Source organism: Carassius carassius, chromosome 2 (genome assembly GCF_963082965.1).
Source record: "Carassius carassius chromosome 2, fCarCar2.1, whole genome shotgun sequence".
Lineage (NCBI taxonomy): Eukaryota > Metazoa > Chordata > Actinopteri > Cypriniformes > Cyprinidae > Carassius > Carassius carassius.
The window spans coordinates 29,325,606-29,344,512 of record NC_081756.1 but is presented as its reverse complement, the minus strand read 5'-3'; the positions used below and the strand labels follow the sequence as shown (position 1 = coordinate 29,344,512).

The window sequence follows — 18,907 nt, the reverse complement described above, 5'->3', positions numbered from 1 at the left end:
ATACACTTATACCAACTTTGTAAATAATCACAAAGCCGGCTCAAAATATCAAACATGTTTGATATCCTGGACTGGATGGATTTATAGTCTGTAGCTAAAAAGTCAATGGCCATCATACACTACACAATTTTCTGTGGAATCTGTAATTGTAACATGATTGACACAGCGTTATACATAATTGCAGGAATAACCTCTTAACACATGTAACACGTTATTGTAATTGTGTTTACCTGGCGCCCTATATGCACTACTGTTCAAAACTTTGGAGTTGGTATGGTTTTTAATTTTTGTTTTAATTATCTTATGCACATCAGTGTTGCATTTATTTGATTAAAACAGTAATATTGTGAACTGTTTAATATATTTTCAAATGTAATTTATTCACACAGTCATCACTCCAGTCTTCAGTGTCACATGATCCTTCAGAAATCATTCTAATGTGCTGATTTGGTGCTCAAGAAACATTTATTTTTATTAATGTTGAAAACAGTTGTTCTGCTTAATATTTCTTTGGAAAATGGAAAGAAAACATGGAAAACATGATACATTTTTGTCAGGATTCTATGATTAATGAATAACGGGGATTATTTGAAACAGAAATCTTTTGTAACATTATGAATGTCTTATGTAACAATATGAATGCATCATTACTGAATAAAAGCTTCAATCTCATTTATGACATGTTAGGTTTTGTCATGTAGATTGAGATTACAAGTGGTTAATGTGCTATTACAAATCTAAATGCTTTTCACATTAAGAGGTGTGTGGAGTGGATGGGCCACACAAAATTGAATCACATCATCATTTGAGCTTAATAATGTTGTAGAAAACAGCAATATTGCTTGTTGAGTGTGGAAGAAATGGAGAATGTTTTCTTGTTTAGAAAATTCAAATAGAAAGCTAAGTTGATAATATAAAGTCTGATGATTTCATTTTGTCTAGATTTTTCTCATCACATTTCTTTGAAAATGAGAAGCGGCTGGGCATTAAACCACAGTGTCTTACTCTTTCTGTACTGTACTCTTTGGTTTTTAGAAAACAGGAAACTGTTCTCAGAACAGCCTCTCTGAGGTCAAAAGCTACACTCACGCACACCATAAGAACAAAAACCAGAAGACATTCACTGTGCGCTACAAATATAAGTGCAAACACATAGTGAAAAGAAGATTTACAAGGTGATTGTCAAGGTTTTATAACATCAGTTGTTTGTCAAGAAATACACAAATACTTCCTTATTTCAAGATGTGTATGCATTTGCTATTATTTTCCCCTGAATAGGACAACATTGCATGTTTTCTGGCGGTAAACATGAAAAGACTTTAAAAACCTTTCAGATACATATGCACTCAATGGTGACCCTAAAAATATTTCACCAAAAAAGACAAATCTGTCATCGATTTACCCACTTTCATGTCATTTCAAGCCCAAATGTCTTTCTTCTGCTGAATATAAAATGTATTTCTAGAATTCTATTGTTTATTCTCTCTCTGTGTGTGTGTGTGTGTGTGTGTGTGTGTGTGTGTGTGTATTTACCATATATTTAAGTCAGTGTTCACAGTTTTGTTACATTCCTCAAAATATCTTCTGTTTTGTTCTGCAGATGAAAAAAAGTCAAACAGGTTTGCAACATGAGGGTGAGCAAACAATGACAATTTAATATATAAATATATATTTTATATATTTGGTAACTATGCCTTTACAGGCAACAAAAATCTAAGTTTTTTCAGTGTTAAATACAATAACTCATAATATATTTTTTTCATATCTTGTGCATTTCTAGTCACATTATTTGTGCATTTAATGTTATGCCTGTCCTACGGCCTGTAATGCGAATAAATTAAGCTTGTAAGATGCAGATGTTCACTACCACTCCGTTAAGCATGAGACAAATAATCTTTCAACTTTAGAATTAACTTTACTTCACTCCGATTCCCAGAATCAAGCTGGTGTGGAGTTTATGTTCCATAAGACACTGCAGTGGACTGAAACTCACAATGTGCCACTTTTTTTTTTCTTTGTTCATAATTTTGCTCAGTTTGCTGACAGTTGTCCTTGGTAATGGGTCTCTGATCAAGTGGGTTGCGTTTTAACACAATTTGTGGGTTTCCTGCTCTATTTAATCTGTCTAATAATAGTAACAAGTGAAGTATGTGAAACTTGATCTCAGCGGCAAAACTGGTTTTATTAGTTCCACACAATGTGCCAAAATTCTGTCATGGAAATTACGCTGGGAATTTCACAAAACAGAACAGGTTTTAGAGTTCTTTACTCTCTTATACCGCTATACACTTGATGTTGCCAAGTGTAGGCTAAACGCGTCATGTTCTGATTGACTGATGATCTGACCTCCTCGATCTGATCACGGTGATCGCATGTTAATGCCAAGTGATTGTTTAACAGAGATAGATGTTCTTTTTGTTTCGTAAGCCACACAGTTAATTTGCCTTGTTCAACCAGTCTGTTGTTAGTACACTATAAAACAAGATGGTTCTGCAGAGGTTCTTTCCATTAAGAACCGTGTCCCTCTGAAGATGTGTGTGTTTCCTAATGTGCACCTGAGAAATGGCACTGAAGTCACAGACTGTTGGAAACATATATGGAAGTATCCTAAACAAAATAATTATATACTGGACATTAAACACAAAAAAAATCTAAATGATAAATAATGAAATAAATATATATATATTCCTATTACACATCTATATATCACAAATATATGTCGGGCAATCTGTGAAAGTTAAGTAATTAACACCCTTCTCCTCTCACTGATCTCAGAATCAGAAAAGCTTTATTGCCAAGTATGTTTGCACATCCAAGGACTTTGTTCTGGTGACAGAAGCTTCCAGTACACAGAGATAACAACGCACAGATAATAAGACATAAAGACAGGTGAATAAAAAACACACGTGGTATATAGATTGAATAGAATAGAATTTCCAAGGAATGGAATAAGATAGGATAGTATTAAGTATTGCACATCTTTTTAATGAAACAGGGGAGAACATTTAACTGTTCATGAGGTACATTGCCTGGGGAAAGAAACATTTCTTGTGACTGGCTGGTATTCGGTGCTCTGTAGTACCAACAATAAAAGTTCAAAAAGGAGTTGGCTTGGATGTGGGGGATCCAGAGTGATTTTCTAAACCCATTTCCTCACTCTGGATCTATAGTTCTTGAAGGTTGGGCAGTGGAGCACAATTAATTAATCCTTTCTGCAGTCCAAACCATCCTCTGTAGTCTTCTGATGTCTGATTTTAAAGCTGAGCCAAACCAGACTATTACTGAAGTGCACAGGACAGACTCGATGATGGCTGATGGCTCCTGCGGCAGGTTCAACTTCCTCATCTGTTAAAGAATGTACAATCTCTGTTGGGCCTTTGTGACTCATTGTGATTGTCCCACATCAGCTAGGTCCTGAGAGATGGTGGTGCCCAGGAACCCGAATGATGAACCTGGGGTTTCCTCATATATAGAGTCCACATCTCTCTCTATATACAGTATATATTACATTATAAGCTATTAACGGGTTAATATGATGCAATTTCAAGTTTTCCTTTCTCTTTTGAGTGTTATAAGCTGTTCGTGAATAGATAAGATATATTAAGTTGCAATGACCCAAAGTTTCAAACCCAAAGAGTGGTGAAGTTGTATTTACAACACTGTTCTGGAACAGTTAATCCCAAATATTCAGATGTGTGCACCGCATTTTATGGAGGACTGTTTCCTGATCCTGGGGGTAGATTACAATGCTGGCTGTTCTGATTCACAGTCTGTAAGTACATTTACATATGTAAAGGATTTTCCACCTATGATTCAAATGCGACTTTTGAGCAGTGTTGAGTCTGTTTGTTGTTTCTTAATCACAAATGCAGACATGCTTTATGTTTACACGGCACAATGCAACGCGTAAAAAGACAGTAGAAGTTTTACTTTACTTTAGTAAACTTTATGATTAAATAACATTTGCAGTTAATTATTGTGGAAATGCGGCTGCACAGTCTTCAAAAAGGGTCCATTGGAAGAAACATGATCAGTCATGCAACTTGGACTAAAATATTGAAATTATGTCCTGAAATAATGTTTGTATGTTTATTGCAATCTGTTGTAATACTTTCTTTGATAACTTAATTACCATAGGTCTTAGAAGTAAAAGAATACTTCTGTTGAAGATTATTAGAATTTAGGAACCACACTGTTAAAATTTAGAATTATTTTAATCATTTCTTCAGTTTATAAATAAACATTTACAATCACAGAGAATGGTGTGGGTGTGTGTGTGTGTGTTTAATACACTAACCAAAGTATTTTATAATAATGCTTATTTATTGTACTGATTGCAAGTCACATTGTTCCCTTAATATATATATATATATATAAGCTATAATATAAACATTTGTCATACAATGAAGTTCGATATACATACATTTAAATATTCATACATACCAATACAAAAATACAAGTGCAAAACATAAGTCGCAAAATTGACTCAAACACGTTTGTGCAAAATACTTAATAATTACTGCTATTCATCTCAGTCTCTGTTCTTTAAACAGGTGCAACACTTGATGAGTTTGGGCATAGTTCATAATAATACTTTTTTCACATCTGTCAAGTTCAGAGTCCACTGTCGGGAGGATTCATGTGCTCGGGCTTTAAGTAGCAGTATGGGGAGTAATCCTCATCCTCCGGGCTCTTGAACCACTTGGTGGCCACCTGGTACCCCTGCTCACAGACCTCGTCATCACTGGACGTCTCAAACTCAGGTACTGTTGCCGTGTCCTCCATGGAGTTCTTCTTCCAGTGCTTTCCCTTAGCTCTCTTATGTCCTTGCTCTTTTCCCTCATGAACGCTGCTCACACAGGCCCGGCAAATTCTCACTGGCCTGGAGGAGATGTTCGGCAGCAAGGCCCGGGTCTTTGAGCAAGCTCTACATACTATATAACCGCACCACCGACAGTGGTGCCTCCGATTGGCAACGTTGAATCGCTGGGAGCAGCGCATGCAGATGGCTGATGCCATGTCAGGGATCCAGGCGGCAGCGAAGCTCCCTTCAGCATTGTCAGTGGGGAGGCCCTTAGCTTGCACTAGCAGGGACTTGTACTGCTCGATATGCCCTATCCACTCGTTCTTTTCCTCAGGCGAGGCCGCAGACACGTAGAAAGACTTCCGTGGCGTGCGGATGAGCCATTGGTTGGGCATGGCCATTCCGTCTTCCAGATTTTCCAGCTGCACATCCTCCAAAGGAATGATCTTCTGATTACTGTTCCAGCGACCGGGCACCATGATGCTACCGTAGACCAACATGTCATTGAAGAGGAAGAACGCTTTGGGTTTGGGTCCACGTCTGCACAGCTTTAACAAGCAGCCCTCTCCCACCAGAATACGTCCCGGTTTTTGAAGCATCTTTCCGGTGTGGCCAAAGGTGTTCTCCACTGCGTGGATTCGCTCACGGTTCTGAATAGTAAAGGTATTTTGCTCTGCCATTTTGGTGCTGCCTATAAAATGTAAAAACAATGATAAGTTCGAGTTGATTTTGACGGACTTATTAATTTTTAGCAGCCCTTTAAAAGGACTTTCACTCCCAATTACTCTAATTAACGCAATTATACAATATACAGACACAAAATACATGTTTAAACATCTTAAATATTGATTCAACAATACCTGATTGCTGTGGAAAGCAGAGAACTATCAGTGGGTAAACAGACTCTGTATCTGTGCGCAGTCCCTTCGACCTTCAAGCTCCAGTAAAAATAGTCACGAAAAATATTTCTCTCTGAGTGTCCGGCAGTAGAAATCTCTTCTCACACTGGGCGAGCTGTTTGAGACGATGCTTTTATAGTGTCATGAGCTTGTCTTTCCTGTTTGAAAAGGGGAAATTCCAGATGTGCTCAGCAGTGCCTTTACTATTTTAGAGGTGTAACCTTCCGTGTGCTTGACTAAGAAACACTTTTAACACATATAGGTGCCAAATAAAATGTTTTGACCTAATGTCATGTCAGATTAACTCTCCTGAGTGAAGAGATAATGCATGCTGTCAAGACATTTTTTTTGTCTCGACTTGTTCGTCAAATTGAATGTAATAATTATGATAATACTGGTATTATTAGTGCTGTATTTTTTTCCACACCTACCTAATTTATTTCACAAATTAGATTAATTAATTGATTTAAAGCTGAGATAAAATATATATATATATATATATATATATATATATTAATTTATATGACAAAATATAAACGCAAATATGTAAAAATAGGATGCCTTGGCAACAAACTAAGTTTAATTACCAAAATGTAGAATTAAGTCTAAATGGAAACAAAAAGCACATAAATGACAAAAGCACATACTCAAATTAAGATGAGAACTGAAAATGTTAAAAGCTATAATTTTCACAAATACTTTAATAGTATATAAATGATACTAAAATAACACTGATGCATAACGGAGAGTCACTGACAGACTTCAAAGCAACAGCATATACAGTATATGAAGAGTTCAGATGCAAAAGCTTCTAAATGCCATCTGAAATTTTCATCTAAATTTAAGATTTTTATCAAGCTCCTAAGCTTAGGTTGAGTCATTTTACTTTAATTGCAATGTGCAGGTCTATATATATATATATATATATATATATATATATATATATATATATATATATATTTGTACAACTGTAATAGGGACGGAAGGACACATCACTTTTAAACAACACTAAAGAGGGGGAAAATATTTGCTTGAATAATTGGAAATTAACGGCAACTGAGAGGAGAATTTCAACAGGCAATGTGGAAAACTAAGGAAAAGATATTGAGATACCTAACATTTGGCTAAAAAACTACATAAGGTATACTGAAAGGAGGCATATTTAGATGCTGTGGATATAATTAAAAAATCCAGTATACTTTTAGTTTTTAACAGTAGTGATGCATGAAACTAACACATAAAACTGTTGAAACTGCAACTACTACATTCTGCATGAGGCTGCCGTATATATATCGTATTTTCCGGACTATAAGTCACACTTTTTTTCATAGTTTGGCTGGTCCTGCGACTTATAGTCAGTTGCGACTTATTTATCAAATTTAATTTGACATTAACCAAGATAAAACATTACCGTCTCCAGCCGCGAGAGGGCGCTCTATGCTGCTCAGTGCTCCTGTAGTCTACCACTGAAGACATGGAGCGCCCTCTCGCGGCTGGAGATGGTAATGTTTTCTCTTGGTTCTAAATAAATGCGACTTATAGTGCAGTGCGACTTATGTTTTTTCCCTCGCCATGACGTTTTTTTGGACTGATGCGACTTATACTCAGGTGCGACTTATAGTCCGAAAATACGATAATATATATATATATATATATATATATATATGGAAGCCATTTTTATTGTATGGTATATTAACAAATCTAGATTAGAAATAATCTCAATCCAATATAAAGTTCCTGTACATGTGCGCTTGTGGCCCAGCTGTTTCATGTATATTCCACATTACAGTTATACTGTTGCCCAACTAAGACATTTAAATGAATAAAGCAAAAATGTAATGTAGGGGCCACCCACAAGCATGATTCTTACCATCTAAAATCCCCGTTCAGATTTTTCCCCATTACATTCTTGGATTTTAAATCAATGCGGTTCACTTTGAGATCCTTTTTCAAATAATAACATGGAAAAATAAATGGTTTATTCATACACACTTCAAATGATGTGATGTGAAAAATTAAGTTTATATTCAAGTATATGTGTTGTTTCTCTGCTAAACAGTATTGGTTAGCAGAGAACTCCATTATCTGACTTATTAAGCAATAGTGTCAAAAAAAACTAAATAACTTTGACCCTTAAACCAGTCAGATGCCATAACCAGCCAAACAAGTTTTTGGGTAGAAATTTCTGCAAAGTGACTGTAAACAACAGACTTGTTTTATGAGCAAGGTCTATCCATTTAATGCACAGCACAATCTGAAACTTTATATGTGACAATTAATAGGCTGTAAAGTTTTTTTGTAAAAATAAAAAAGTGATTTAGAGGAAGTGCCCATATTATGCAACACAGTGATTTCAGAGGAGACAACATATAACGTAAGGCACCTCTTTTCTCATAAAAGACATTGCACGACATAATGATGAACAGACTTTATGTGTAACTGCAAGAATGGTGACCTCCATGGTTGTCGTATCTCAGCAGTCAATGGGTTTCAGCTTCCTTTTTAAATCAAACACTGTTCAAAATTTGTACTATGCTCTCAGAAAAAAAAGGACATTATTTGATATTTAGCACTAAGCAATAAATATATAATTAATTATTAAAGAAACTCTTACACATTTAATTAGAAAACCTGTTCTGTGTCTCGTATAGGAAGGATGGAATTCCCTGGAATTACTGGAAGAGGTGTTGGAGTCACCCAACAAGGAAAAAACCTTGACTAAGTATCAGGCCCAGTTTCCTTTTTTTGTAAGCAGGCAAATATTACAACATACTTCAGTGAAACAATACCACACAACTAATTCCAGTTTTTACTTCGTGCCGTTTTAACTAGAGAGCTGAAGTGGTCCTTGTTCAAGAACAAGTCTGAAAACACTGCTTCTAACAACACTTTGCTTAAAGTTGTATAGAAATAAACATTATATAACAGACTTGAATACCTCCGACTTTTGGAAATCATTGTACTATTGAATTATTATTGTGGATCTACTATCATGCCATGTAACATAACATATAAATATTTTTTAAGATGTTCTTAGGGAAATACGATATTCATTTGTAAAAATTTTATTTTATATTTTGCATTAGCAGTGCTGACTACCCTTGAATATATAAATAAAGAGTTTGTGGGAACCTTGTATAAGAATTAAGTGACAGGTACCAGGGATTAAACAGAGCTAGAGAGAGAACTGAGGAGGTTAAAATTCATTCTTCCTCCCTTCTCTTTCAATAAGGGCTCCCTCTGGTGGACAATCAAAAACTACTACTTTTCCTAAATGCACTGTACTGTATACTGTGGATTCATGCCTGAGCAGAGTCAAAGCATAAAAAGGGAGTAATAACAATAAGAGGAAGAAGCTAAGAAACCCATAATGATTAAATGTTGTCTCTTAATTCTCCAGTATGAGCCCACAGTTAAAGCTGACATGAGGTTTAAGACTTCCCATTACAAGTCAATAGTTCCTTTCACTTTAAATTTCTTCGCCGATCGCTCACTGGAGCGCAGTTCAAACTTGCTGCCATAGATGTGCGTTACGAAATCCCCGATCTCCACACCGAACACACTATTCCTCTTCGGTATAACTGAAGAAAAAGAGAGTAGGGCAAATGTCAAGATTCAAAGGGAATTCATGAAGAACCTATGCTCTACAACGACTGAGCAACACTGTCTGAGGGGTTAAAGTGAATCAACACAATATATTCTGACATGGCTTTGTTCTCAGGTTCATTTGGCACAAGGGGTTCTGAAAGGTGGCTAATGACTGTGATGAAAACGTGTTTTATTGACAGGATGAGGACTCACTTTCAGTATGGACTAGACACAACATCAGGTTTTCACTATTATCATGCCAAACAACAAATCCACGATAATGATATTATTGTGATATCTATAGAATGCTGTCAATCAAATTCATCTTTGACATGTCACCCAGAGAGTAACTGTAATGACTGTGTAAATTGTCATTTTTGGATGAACTCTCTCTTTAACAGGGTATCGATACTCATTTTTGAAATTGAGTTGTCCCTCACTACTAATAAATTGCGACACCCCTACTCTGGACAATGGCAAAACAATACAATTTTACATGTTGTTATTTAGATTTAAATTTTTTTATTTTTGCACTCACTGGCTCCACCTTCCTCTAGTCTAATGGACAAAAGCTTGGATTGGCATTTTTGAGCACTGACATACTCACAGAAGTTAAATTACCTGAAACCCGTAAAAATAATTAATATTTACACATGTACCTTTTAGTTTGTCCTCCTTTGTAATGATTTTGAAGACGTGCTTCAGTTCCTGTACCAAGATGCCAGTTAGACCCACATATGAGGGGCATTTTGATCGGACAACTACAAGGAAAAGAGATGAGAGAACATGAGGTTCCACTACATGCATTATTTCGAAAATCTGGATATACTGCTGCGAAAGCAAAAATGTGTTCCTTTGTGCACAGACATTTCCAAATGTGCATGACGCTGTACCTGTTAAGACAGCACCATGGAAATCAGCTTTCAAGAGCTTCTGCTGGATCATCTGTGGGTTGCTGTGTTCAAAAGAAAACAGGCGGCACATTTACGGAGCATTAGCCAGAAACTCTGAAGAGCATCTTCCTGAAATTATGACGACACACATCTTACCTTCCTGGTTTCAATCCGTTACATAGATCCACGATGTACTGTTTCCAGAGCTCATGCAGAGGCAAGAAGAGTTCATATCTACAATCATAACCACAGACAAAGATGCAGGAGTGATTTTACTGATCAGCACTTCTTTTACTGACATGATATAGTGCATGATACAATACTACAGTGTGAAAGAGAGTATAAACGTTGATTTGAAATGAAACGTCTAATAAATACTTCTGATGTTCCGGTTTGAGCTGGAATATTTTAAGCCGTCTTCTTTCTTTGGCATTCAGTCCCTTGGCCTTTCTCGTCTTTCCCTTCTTCTTCATCGGTCTTTTATATTCCAGGACCACTGCCTTGCGCATCATAATTTCCTCTATGTCTTCATCCTTCACTTGGGGAAGGCTATTCTTGAGGAATGCTTTGGTAAAAGCATCCGCTGCTGTTCCATGTTGAGACTGTGAAAAGCAACATATTGAGAGGTTTGTGAAGTTTCTGTACATCATTCAGTAATCTTAACAGATCCAGGGAACCCCTAAGCAGACCTTCAGCCTCAGACCATTCAAAGATCCCCAACAGAAAGAGAAATAGACTCAGTGAAACTCTAGATACGTGCAGATTTAAGAGAATTACTAATTTGTACACAACGGAACAGCACGAATTAGGAAACTTATGTTAATGATAATCAACGTGAGTCACCTCAACTCCCAAAATTTCGCTTTGCTCTGGAGGGATTCGGGATTGCACCACACCTGGGAAAAGTAAAAACAGTTCAAATAGTGTTAGGAACCATACATATGTTGTTCATCTTCTTCTCTTTTGGCAAAGAGTGAGTAAATAGCGTTAATGTTGAGTTTAGCATGGAAACAGGATCAAAGATGATCGCTACACAACTTATTAAAAAACATAAGATTAGTCGGATTGCGAACAATACAAAAGCTTCATCAAACTTACTTTCCATAGTTCAGAACACAGATGATCCAACAAAACACTACTGCTCTGAAATCACCATAGACAGTAAAATAAATCACACGTGCTGACAGGACAGACGAGTTGATCACAGACTCAGAGTCAGTCAGACAGGAGTAATCGAGCACGGCTTCATTCACCACAGATTTACAGGCTAAAATAACAATAAAGCATTGAGATGATTTATTTCTTATAAGAAAAATACAAAATTAAGCTAACCTCAACCTAAGACATAGTCACAAAGCTAAATTTCAGCAACGTTTTGAAATGCGTTCAAATGCACAAGTATGATTATCTAAATCACTATTGATTATGTAAATTACTTGCCATGCGAGCATAATAATAAAGCATGCAGATACATTAATGTTGGATCATGCATGTTAGGCTAAGGCTAAATGTGCACTCAGATTCCCTAGTTAAAATAGTTTATTTATTCAAAAATATATTGGTTGCAGTATGTTGTACTTCTCCCTATCTATTCACTATAAAGTCACGATGAAACAAAGACAGTAGCGACAGATCTGCCACTAGATATAAGATCCAGTTATAACATATTTTTTATTAAATCTTTGTCAAGAAGTGTGCAGTGTCCCTTTAAGAGTGTGTCGGTTTGCTCCGCCCCCTCACTTTATTGGGCTCATCTGCTCCGCCCGGGCAGCGTTTGAAAATACAAGTGAAGGGAGGAGACCGACAGTTAGTGGATAACTCGGTTAACTAAAAACTTTTTATTGATAACTTACCTGTCCTTCGTTTCCTTCGGCTAGAGTAAAGTTTTAAGCTTCAGTGATGTCTGGGGAGCTTGTGTGTTCAGTGCCAGAGGAGGCGAGAAACGCCGAGACGGTAAACAGCGTAGAAATCATCATCAAACTGACCAGCGAAGATCCACCGAGCGACCACGACCATAATGTCAACCAGCAGACAGAAGCACAGACAGAGAGCCCCAGCAACGAGATCATACCAAACCACAGTCTGGTCTCTAAAGGTTTGTGATGTTTAGGCCTTTAGGATTTGACTAATTTATGTGTGGCCTTTTTCTTCATATCAAGTTAACTTACTTTGTCATTCACTCCCATTAAACAAAAATATCAATCCAATGTCACACTTTTGACTTTGACGCTGTTTTTTATTTTTTGTATTAAATGTATTAATTTAATACCAAATTGTCCAAAACACATTAGGTTGAACACTGGATGTAAGTCTGTAGGCATCTTTATTGAGCTGGCATTGCTGATGTGTATTGTTTTCAGAGTTAATTCGTACTGAAGAAGACGATGATGATGATGAAGATGATGATGACGACGATGACAGTGGCACCCATTATCTGAATAATGACGTGAGACCATGTACTCATCTACAGCGAGCAGAGAGGCCAGGAAACGGAAAACTGCCGGACACCTTCCAGACAGACCATCTTCTCTACTATGAGAGATTCAAAGCCTATCAAGATTACATGCTTGGTAAACCTCCAAACACTTCTGATAAACACCCACCACAGCAGACGAGTTAATACGTGTGTTTATGAACCTGCATTGTTCGACAGGTGACTGTAAAACGTCTGAAGTAGAAGCCTTCACGGCTGAGTACCTGGAGAAGATCATGGAGCCGTGTGATTGGCAAGCCGTATGGCACACGGATGTGTTTGATGTGCTGGTGGAAGTGAGTTTATTATAGCATGCTTTTGGGTATTTACAGTTAAAGCATGAACAGTTAATGCTTACGATTGAAGCAGCTGCACAAGGGAGTCTTTAGAAAGCTGAGGATTGCTGTTGCAGGTTGTTGAAGTCGATTGTAAGGCGCTGAAGGCAAAGGTGGAGCTGCTGCTGCCGATGGAGTGTGAGACCAGAGGCTGTGATCTAACTGAAGAGGCCATGAAGGTCCTGCTCGAGGCTACTCTTCATAAAGTACCTCTTCTGGAGCTCTCGGTTGTCTATGATGAATCCGGGGACTTTGATCAGACCGCTTTGGCCCTGGAACACCTTCGGTTAGTCAACCATTTAAAGGAACATATCTTTTCTTTTCTATTTTAAAGCAGCCATGCTGTTCATTTTTTGTTGGTAGTCCAACAGACATGAAATAACAATGAACAACGGCAGTATTTATAAATGAGTAAATCTGCAAATTAGATTAAAAATGTATATACAGTCTATGATATTTACACGTACTACATTTGAAAGATCTGTTTGACTTAAAATACTCTACGGTAAAACAGTGATATATGTGCAGTTTAATATAAGGGTTATCTATTTTATTATAATGTAATTTATTCTTGTGATGACAAAGCTTTTCTTCAGAATTTTCAGCAGCAATTACACAAGTCTACAGTGACGCATGATCTTTTAAAAAGCATTTTAATATGCTGCTGATTTGGTGCTCAGGAAACATTTCTTCATGTCTTTTTTGTGTATGTTAAAAGAGGTTAACATTTTTGTGGAAGCTGTGAACCCCTCCCCCCCCCCCCTCCCCCCAAGGTTCTTTAAATAAATGCAGTTCATTTGAGCTTTGTGTTCACAATATAACTAGTTTATAACTTTCTAAATATCTTCACTACGTTTTATTAATCACCCATGGCTGAATAAAATATCAAATTCTTTATATATGTACGTTACGGAACCCACATAGCATGCAGAAAAAAAATAATAGGCTAAATCATGTGCATGATTTACAAATTCGTTCCCTCAATGTACTAAAATGTGCTAACGCGATAGTAATCGTGTGCACGTTTTAGTACATTGAGGGAATAAACGAGTAATTTGTGCACACAATTTATTTATTTTTTCTTGAATGTCATGTGCGGGGATCCGTAGTATGTAAGTATATATAGTTATTTCAAAATATACTATTTTTTATTTTTTCATATTTCATGATGTATTTTTCCGTAATACATGAACAAATGTTAATTTATATATTTTGAAATGTAAAAACTGTGGAATACATTTCTTGAGTATTTTGGTTGGTTGAGTATCTAGTGAAATTAAATTTGGTGTGTAATACTGTGAGTGTCAAAAGAATGATGTGAATGGACAGTTGTAAACTGTTTGTGATTTTAAAGGAGATTCCCCCATTATACTGATCTGACTGGTTAAGCAGGTTTTCCTGTCACTCTCACTCTGTCTCCCCCCCCCACATGTCTTTCTCCCTCTCCCCTCCATCATTCACTCTTGCACATTTCTATTCCCCACAGGTTTTTCTATAAGCATATCTGGAGGAAGTGGGACGAGGAAGATGAGGACGATGACTTTGATTACTTTGTTCGGTGTGTGGAGCCTCGTCTTAGGCTGTAAGTGTCCTCTCTGTGTCCTGTCTCTTCCCCTGAAGCACGGCCACATAACACTGAATAAATCCAAGTGCTATCCCAGCAGCCCTGTGGCAGCTGGAAAGAAGCTCCGACCACCAGGTGGCAGTGTGTACTCAATAATGAGCAGTTCATTATGTGACTTTGAGTGATACAAATACATTTATTTTGCAAATAATTTACGGTCAATATGAAATGAGCTACTTGATTTAAGCATAGGATATAGTTTTAAACTCACATTAGCATGAACAACAATGGAGACGTCAGACAAATGAATTAATTTATCTGAAACTTAAAAAATTATGATTTTTTTTTTTTTGTAAGTTTAATTGCAGTTTTTTTTTTGGTGCCAGTAATGATGCAGAAGTTACACCGTCACTTTTAATAAGTACAAGATCTTCTGCCTGCTCACAGCTGTATTCATCTCCCCCTTCATGTATTTTCCACAGGTACTATGATATCTTGGAGGATCGCGTTCCAGCTGGTCTTGTAGCTGAGTATCACTCGACACTGGCACTCTGCTCTGAGAAGTTTCAGGAGTTTTCAAGCCTGAGAAGTGGCCTGGACAGCGACTCCGAGTCTGAGCAAGACAACGTATCCATGGTGGAAGGACTGCGTCTGTATGAGCAGCTGGAAGCACTTAAGCGCAAGCTGCGTATTTTTGAAAACCCGCTGCTTAGGTGATTATTACTGCTGCGTGTGTTTGAGATTGAGAGGTGTTTGTATATATGGCTTTAGTCCTCAACCCTAAGTTAAACAGAAAAGTAACTTAATGAGTATACATGTGATTAATATTGCAACCAGGCAGTCACACTTCTTGAAATATTTACATATTTACGTTTTCCAAACCTCTGGATCAATATGCACTGCTCCATAACTAATCATCAGTCTTTCCTAGTTACCGTGTCAGTGTGAACAGGTGTGTTTGAGTTCTGTGGTTTGTTCACCCATTCCACCTGCATGTCCTTTGCAGGTACGTTCTGGGCTACAAGGTGAACTCCGGTCAGCAGTCATGCAGGGCAAAGGGGCCACGTCCCACTGGCGGCCGAGTAGTTCACTTGGTATCTGCCTCGGCCACAGTTCACCAGCTTCAAAGCTTGATAACTGATAAACTGATGCCCCACTATTCAAGTGAAGAGTTTGAAGTGCAGGTGTGTGTTTTAACCCTTCTCTTTTTTTTGTCTCAACTGCATGTTGGTCAAAAGTCCTTGTACTTGCCTTTTTAGGATAATGGTCTTGTTTTCTGCTGTTCTGGCTTTGTACATTTTTTCCAGTAAAATCTCACATGTGTTAGGTTTCTTCATCTTCTGTTCGTTTGGTAAGTTTAAAGAGAAAGTTGAAAGGTGAAAGTTGTTGGGACGGTCTGAACTAGGGATGGGCATTCGATTAAATTTTCTTAGTCGATCATCGGGAGAATTAACGATCGACTATCGATTAATCATTATTTTTATAATATAATTAATTATTACATTTTTAAAATTCAAAAATGCAATGAATACAAAAATACAGCGTGTTTTTCCTCTGAGACCTTTATTACAAGATCAACTTGTGGCAGACAGTTAAACTACGTTCAGGCAAACAGAACATGTGCTCTAAAGCAGCGGAACCTGCAGCTGCGAGCTGGCGTTCTTAAACGGAGACCTCATTTGTTCCAAAATAATAATAATAATAAAAGAATCATGTTAAACAATAACTTAAAAAAAAAAACATAATAATACTTACATCTGACAGGTTTTGTCAAAATGTATCTCAAAACTATCCAAGCCAGAAAAAAAGGCCAGATATTAGCCTTCCTAACAATTACGCTAACTTAACAAATTATGCTACTTAAAGCTCGTGAAAAATAACTAACTTTAGTAACTCGCATACAACTTCTGCACGATTCTACGGATTTTTGTTGAGAAATATAAGCATGTTGACATGATCTGGGGTCAGACGTGACCGCAACCTGGTGACCGTCAGTCCAGCCGCCGAAAACACGGCCGGGATGCACAGGTACCTCCACGCTAACTTGGCCAGCCCGGGGAACCTTATTCCGTTCACTTTCCACCAGGCTGTCGGTGTGCAATTCAGGGGTGGGGGAGTCTCCATCAGAAAGTTCTGAAGTTCTGTTTCAATGCCAGCCTCGCATTGAGTGGTATAGTGATCCCCAAGGAGTTGTGCCATAGCAGATGACTGGGAGGTCGCGACTTCAGTGTTTGCGCTCCCCTCGTCCATGTCAGAGAACGCAGCCTCGTCTCCCCCAGCCTGTTGGATAGCCGCCCTATCGGTCCCCACCACCTCTCCCAGTTCAACCAGTTTCACATTTGCAGCCAGTCTCTGTGTTGGTGTAAGAAAGCCCAGGTGTTTGTGACGAGGGTCCAGCATTGATGAGATCGTGGCGGTGAATGACACAAACTCACCAGACTCAATCTGTATAAATATATGATGAGGAATCAACGTTGTATTTTTTTTTTGTTTATTTTATGAATAAAATGAATATTAAAATGAATATTTTTATGGAGTAACAGTTTTATTCTTTGCGGGGCTTACTGCTTAAATCTAAAAAGGTAACACGCAGATAACAGGAAAGTATCCATGTACTTATGTATATGTAAACTAAGACAAACAGTTTAGCTTTCATTCGTTGGATGAGAGATGAACGCACTTTTGTCTTGAATTCGATGAGTCTGGGTCCGTCTCCTTCACTGCGCATGAGGTGGATATTGATGAGGCCGAAGGTGACAGGATAAGTGTTCGAGATGGAGACGTCTTTCTCTGCAGACATAACTGTGGTGGCACATTTAAGTGCTGACAGCACAGGCTGTGTGTCCTCCATCAGCTGCCAGTACTCATCTTTCAACTCCAGGATCCTGGCATCTTGAAGCTTGGTCACGGTTCGGTCCGACAGCACAGCAACAACAGCCCACCGCTGCTCCACCAGCCGATCAAACATCTCGCACACGGAGTTCCACCGTGTATTACACGACTGGGTAAGCCGAATGAGTTTACTAGCCGCTGATATTACCCGATAAAGATACAGTGCAAATCCGTCATTTATTACTGGAGGGTGTGTGCAAAGCAGGCAACGGAAATCCAGGGCACTCTGGTGGGACTGTTGACAGCTACAATATTGGCCGCGTTGTCATGAACGCATGCAATAACTCGGCCTTTAAGTCCCCACTGCTCTACAGCTCCATTAATTTTCTCAGCGAGGTGGTCAGCTATATGCCGGCCTGGCAGGCTTTCTATGAGCAGGACGGCTGAGTTCATTTGCCAGTCATCACTGATGTAGTGGCAGGTTATGGTGATGTAGCTCTCAGCTGTTAAAGTGGTCCAGCAGTCTGTAGTTAGAGCAACTCTCTCAGCTTTGCTCAATTCTTTTAACAGCTGCTGCTTTCGTTCTTCGTAGTTCGTAGCTCTTCGAGTTTCTACCAGTCTGGTGATGGTGCGTCGTGATGGAATTTGATATGCTGGTTCCAATAAATGTATCAGTTCTTGAAAACCATTGCCCTCAACAATACTTAAGGGCAGAATATCCATCTCAATGAACTTGCAGATCCCTTGGGTAATTTTCTCTGCTCGTTGTGCATCACAGCTCAGAGTCCATGCTAACGCTGACTTGATGCTAGGTTGAGACTGAGAGCAGGATGCACCGCCACCGACATTAACAAGGGACGGATGCACTAAGTGGAGTACAACACGGATCAAACAAATCAAAATTGTCCCACGCCACACTTCACCGTGACCTCTTCATGATTATTCTTTTGAAATCAAAACAGAAGATCACAGATAACAGAGTAGGGTGTCAAATATTGCGATGAAATTCTTAACGATCAATTATCGATCGTCGATTAATCATGCCCATCCCTAGTCTGAACACTAGTGTGTCATGGTGCTGTAATGCAGGATTTGTAAAGGTTTGTTAAAGCACTGTGTTCATGCACTAGTTCATGTTTGATCTCTCTTGTTTTGTAAGCCAGTTTATACCTCAAGTACTTGGTAAAATGGTGCAGATGTGTGTGTGATCAGATGCGTCTAATCAACCCCACTGAGACGCATTCAATTACATATTTGTCAGACTATTTTATTTATTTATTTATTTTTTCACTCACTGTGATTTGAAATTCAGTTTTTGTTGCTTTTACTTCATGAAAAAGCTGATTTGAGTTGTACTAATGTGGTGTGTGTTTTGATCCCAGTTTCACAGTGACCCAGTGCTTGCGGTCAGTGCGTGTTATGAAGGGGATGTGGTCATCGTATGCCCTGGCCTTTACAGCATCACCAGCTCCATCAGTATTGTTGACTCCATCGAGGTCGAAGGTAATGTATAACATGA

At 38.1% G+C, this 18,907-nt stretch overlaps 3 protein-coding genes across 3 annotated transcripts in view; 1 reads left to right on the top strand and 2 right to left on the bottom strand.

Moving 5' to 3' along the window:
• Positions 1-4,412: 4,412 nt before the first annotated feature.
• Positions 4,413-6,087, bottom strand: LOC132097722 (pleckstrin homology domain-containing family F member 2-like). Its single transcript, XM_059503611.1, has 2 exons — positions 5,665-6,087; positions 4,413-5,495 (listed from the first exon to the last, which is right to left on the bottom strand). Exon 2 carries the CDS (start codon positions 5,482-5,484, stop codon positions 4,615-4,617), a length of 870 nt encoding a protein of 289 aa, XP_059359594.1. The 5' UTR covers positions 5,485-5,495; positions 5,665-6,087; the 3' UTR covers positions 4,413-4,614.
• Positions 6,088-8,498: 2,411 nt separating this feature from the next.
• On the bottom strand, positions 8,499-11,346 carry pop4 (POP4 homolog, ribonuclease P/MRP subunit). Its single transcript, XM_059514252.1, has 7 exons — positions 11,283-11,346; positions 11,028-11,080; positions 10,563-10,786; positions 10,341-10,418; positions 10,185-10,246; positions 9,951-10,052; positions 8,499-9,284 (listed from the first exon to the last, which is right to left on the bottom strand). Exons 1-7 carry the CDS (start codon positions 11,287-11,289, stop codon positions 9,148-9,150), a joined length of 663 nt encoding a protein of 220 aa, XP_059370235.1. The 5' UTR covers positions 11,290-11,346; the 3' UTR covers positions 8,499-9,147.
• Positions 11,347-11,945: 599 nt separating this feature from the next.
• Positions 11,946-18,907, top strand: part of LOC132107899 (SHC SH2 domain-binding protein 1-like) — a 29,386-nt gene continuing 22,424 nt past the window's right edge. Inside the window, exons 1-8 of the mRNA XM_059514240.1 lie at positions 11,946-12,279; positions 12,545-12,754; positions 12,838-12,953; positions 13,070-13,278; positions 14,479-14,574; positions 15,039-15,269; positions 15,563-15,740; positions 18,771-18,891. Of these exons, the coding sequence (XP_059370223.1) occupies positions 12,084-12,279; positions 12,545-12,754; positions 12,838-12,953; positions 13,070-13,278; positions 14,479-14,574; positions 15,039-15,269; positions 15,563-15,740; positions 18,771-18,891 (1,357 nt within the window). The 5' untranslated portion in view covers positions 11,946-12,083. The remainder of the gene's footprint in view (positions 12,280-12,544; positions 12,755-12,837; positions 12,954-13,069; positions 13,279-14,478; positions 14,575-15,038; positions 15,270-15,562; positions 15,741-18,770; positions 18,892-18,907) is intronic.

What these genes read in the sequence shown, in the direction of transcription:
- LOC132097722 (XM_059503611.1), bottom strand. Translation starts at nt 5,484, where the DNA reads ATGGCAGAGCAAAATACCTTTACTATTCAGAACCGTGAGCGAATCCAC.
- pop4 (XM_059514252.1), bottom strand. An exon ending in CTCAAACCGGAACATCAGAA is followed by an intron (nt 10,419 to 10,562) that starts GTATTTATTAGA and finishes TTATGATTGTAG; the next exon opens with ATATGAACTCTTCTTGCCTC. An exon ending in AACGGATTGAAACCAGGAAG is followed by an intron (nt 10,247 to 10,340) that starts GTAAGATGTGTG and finishes TTTTGAACACAG; the next exon opens with CAACCCACAGATGATCCAGC.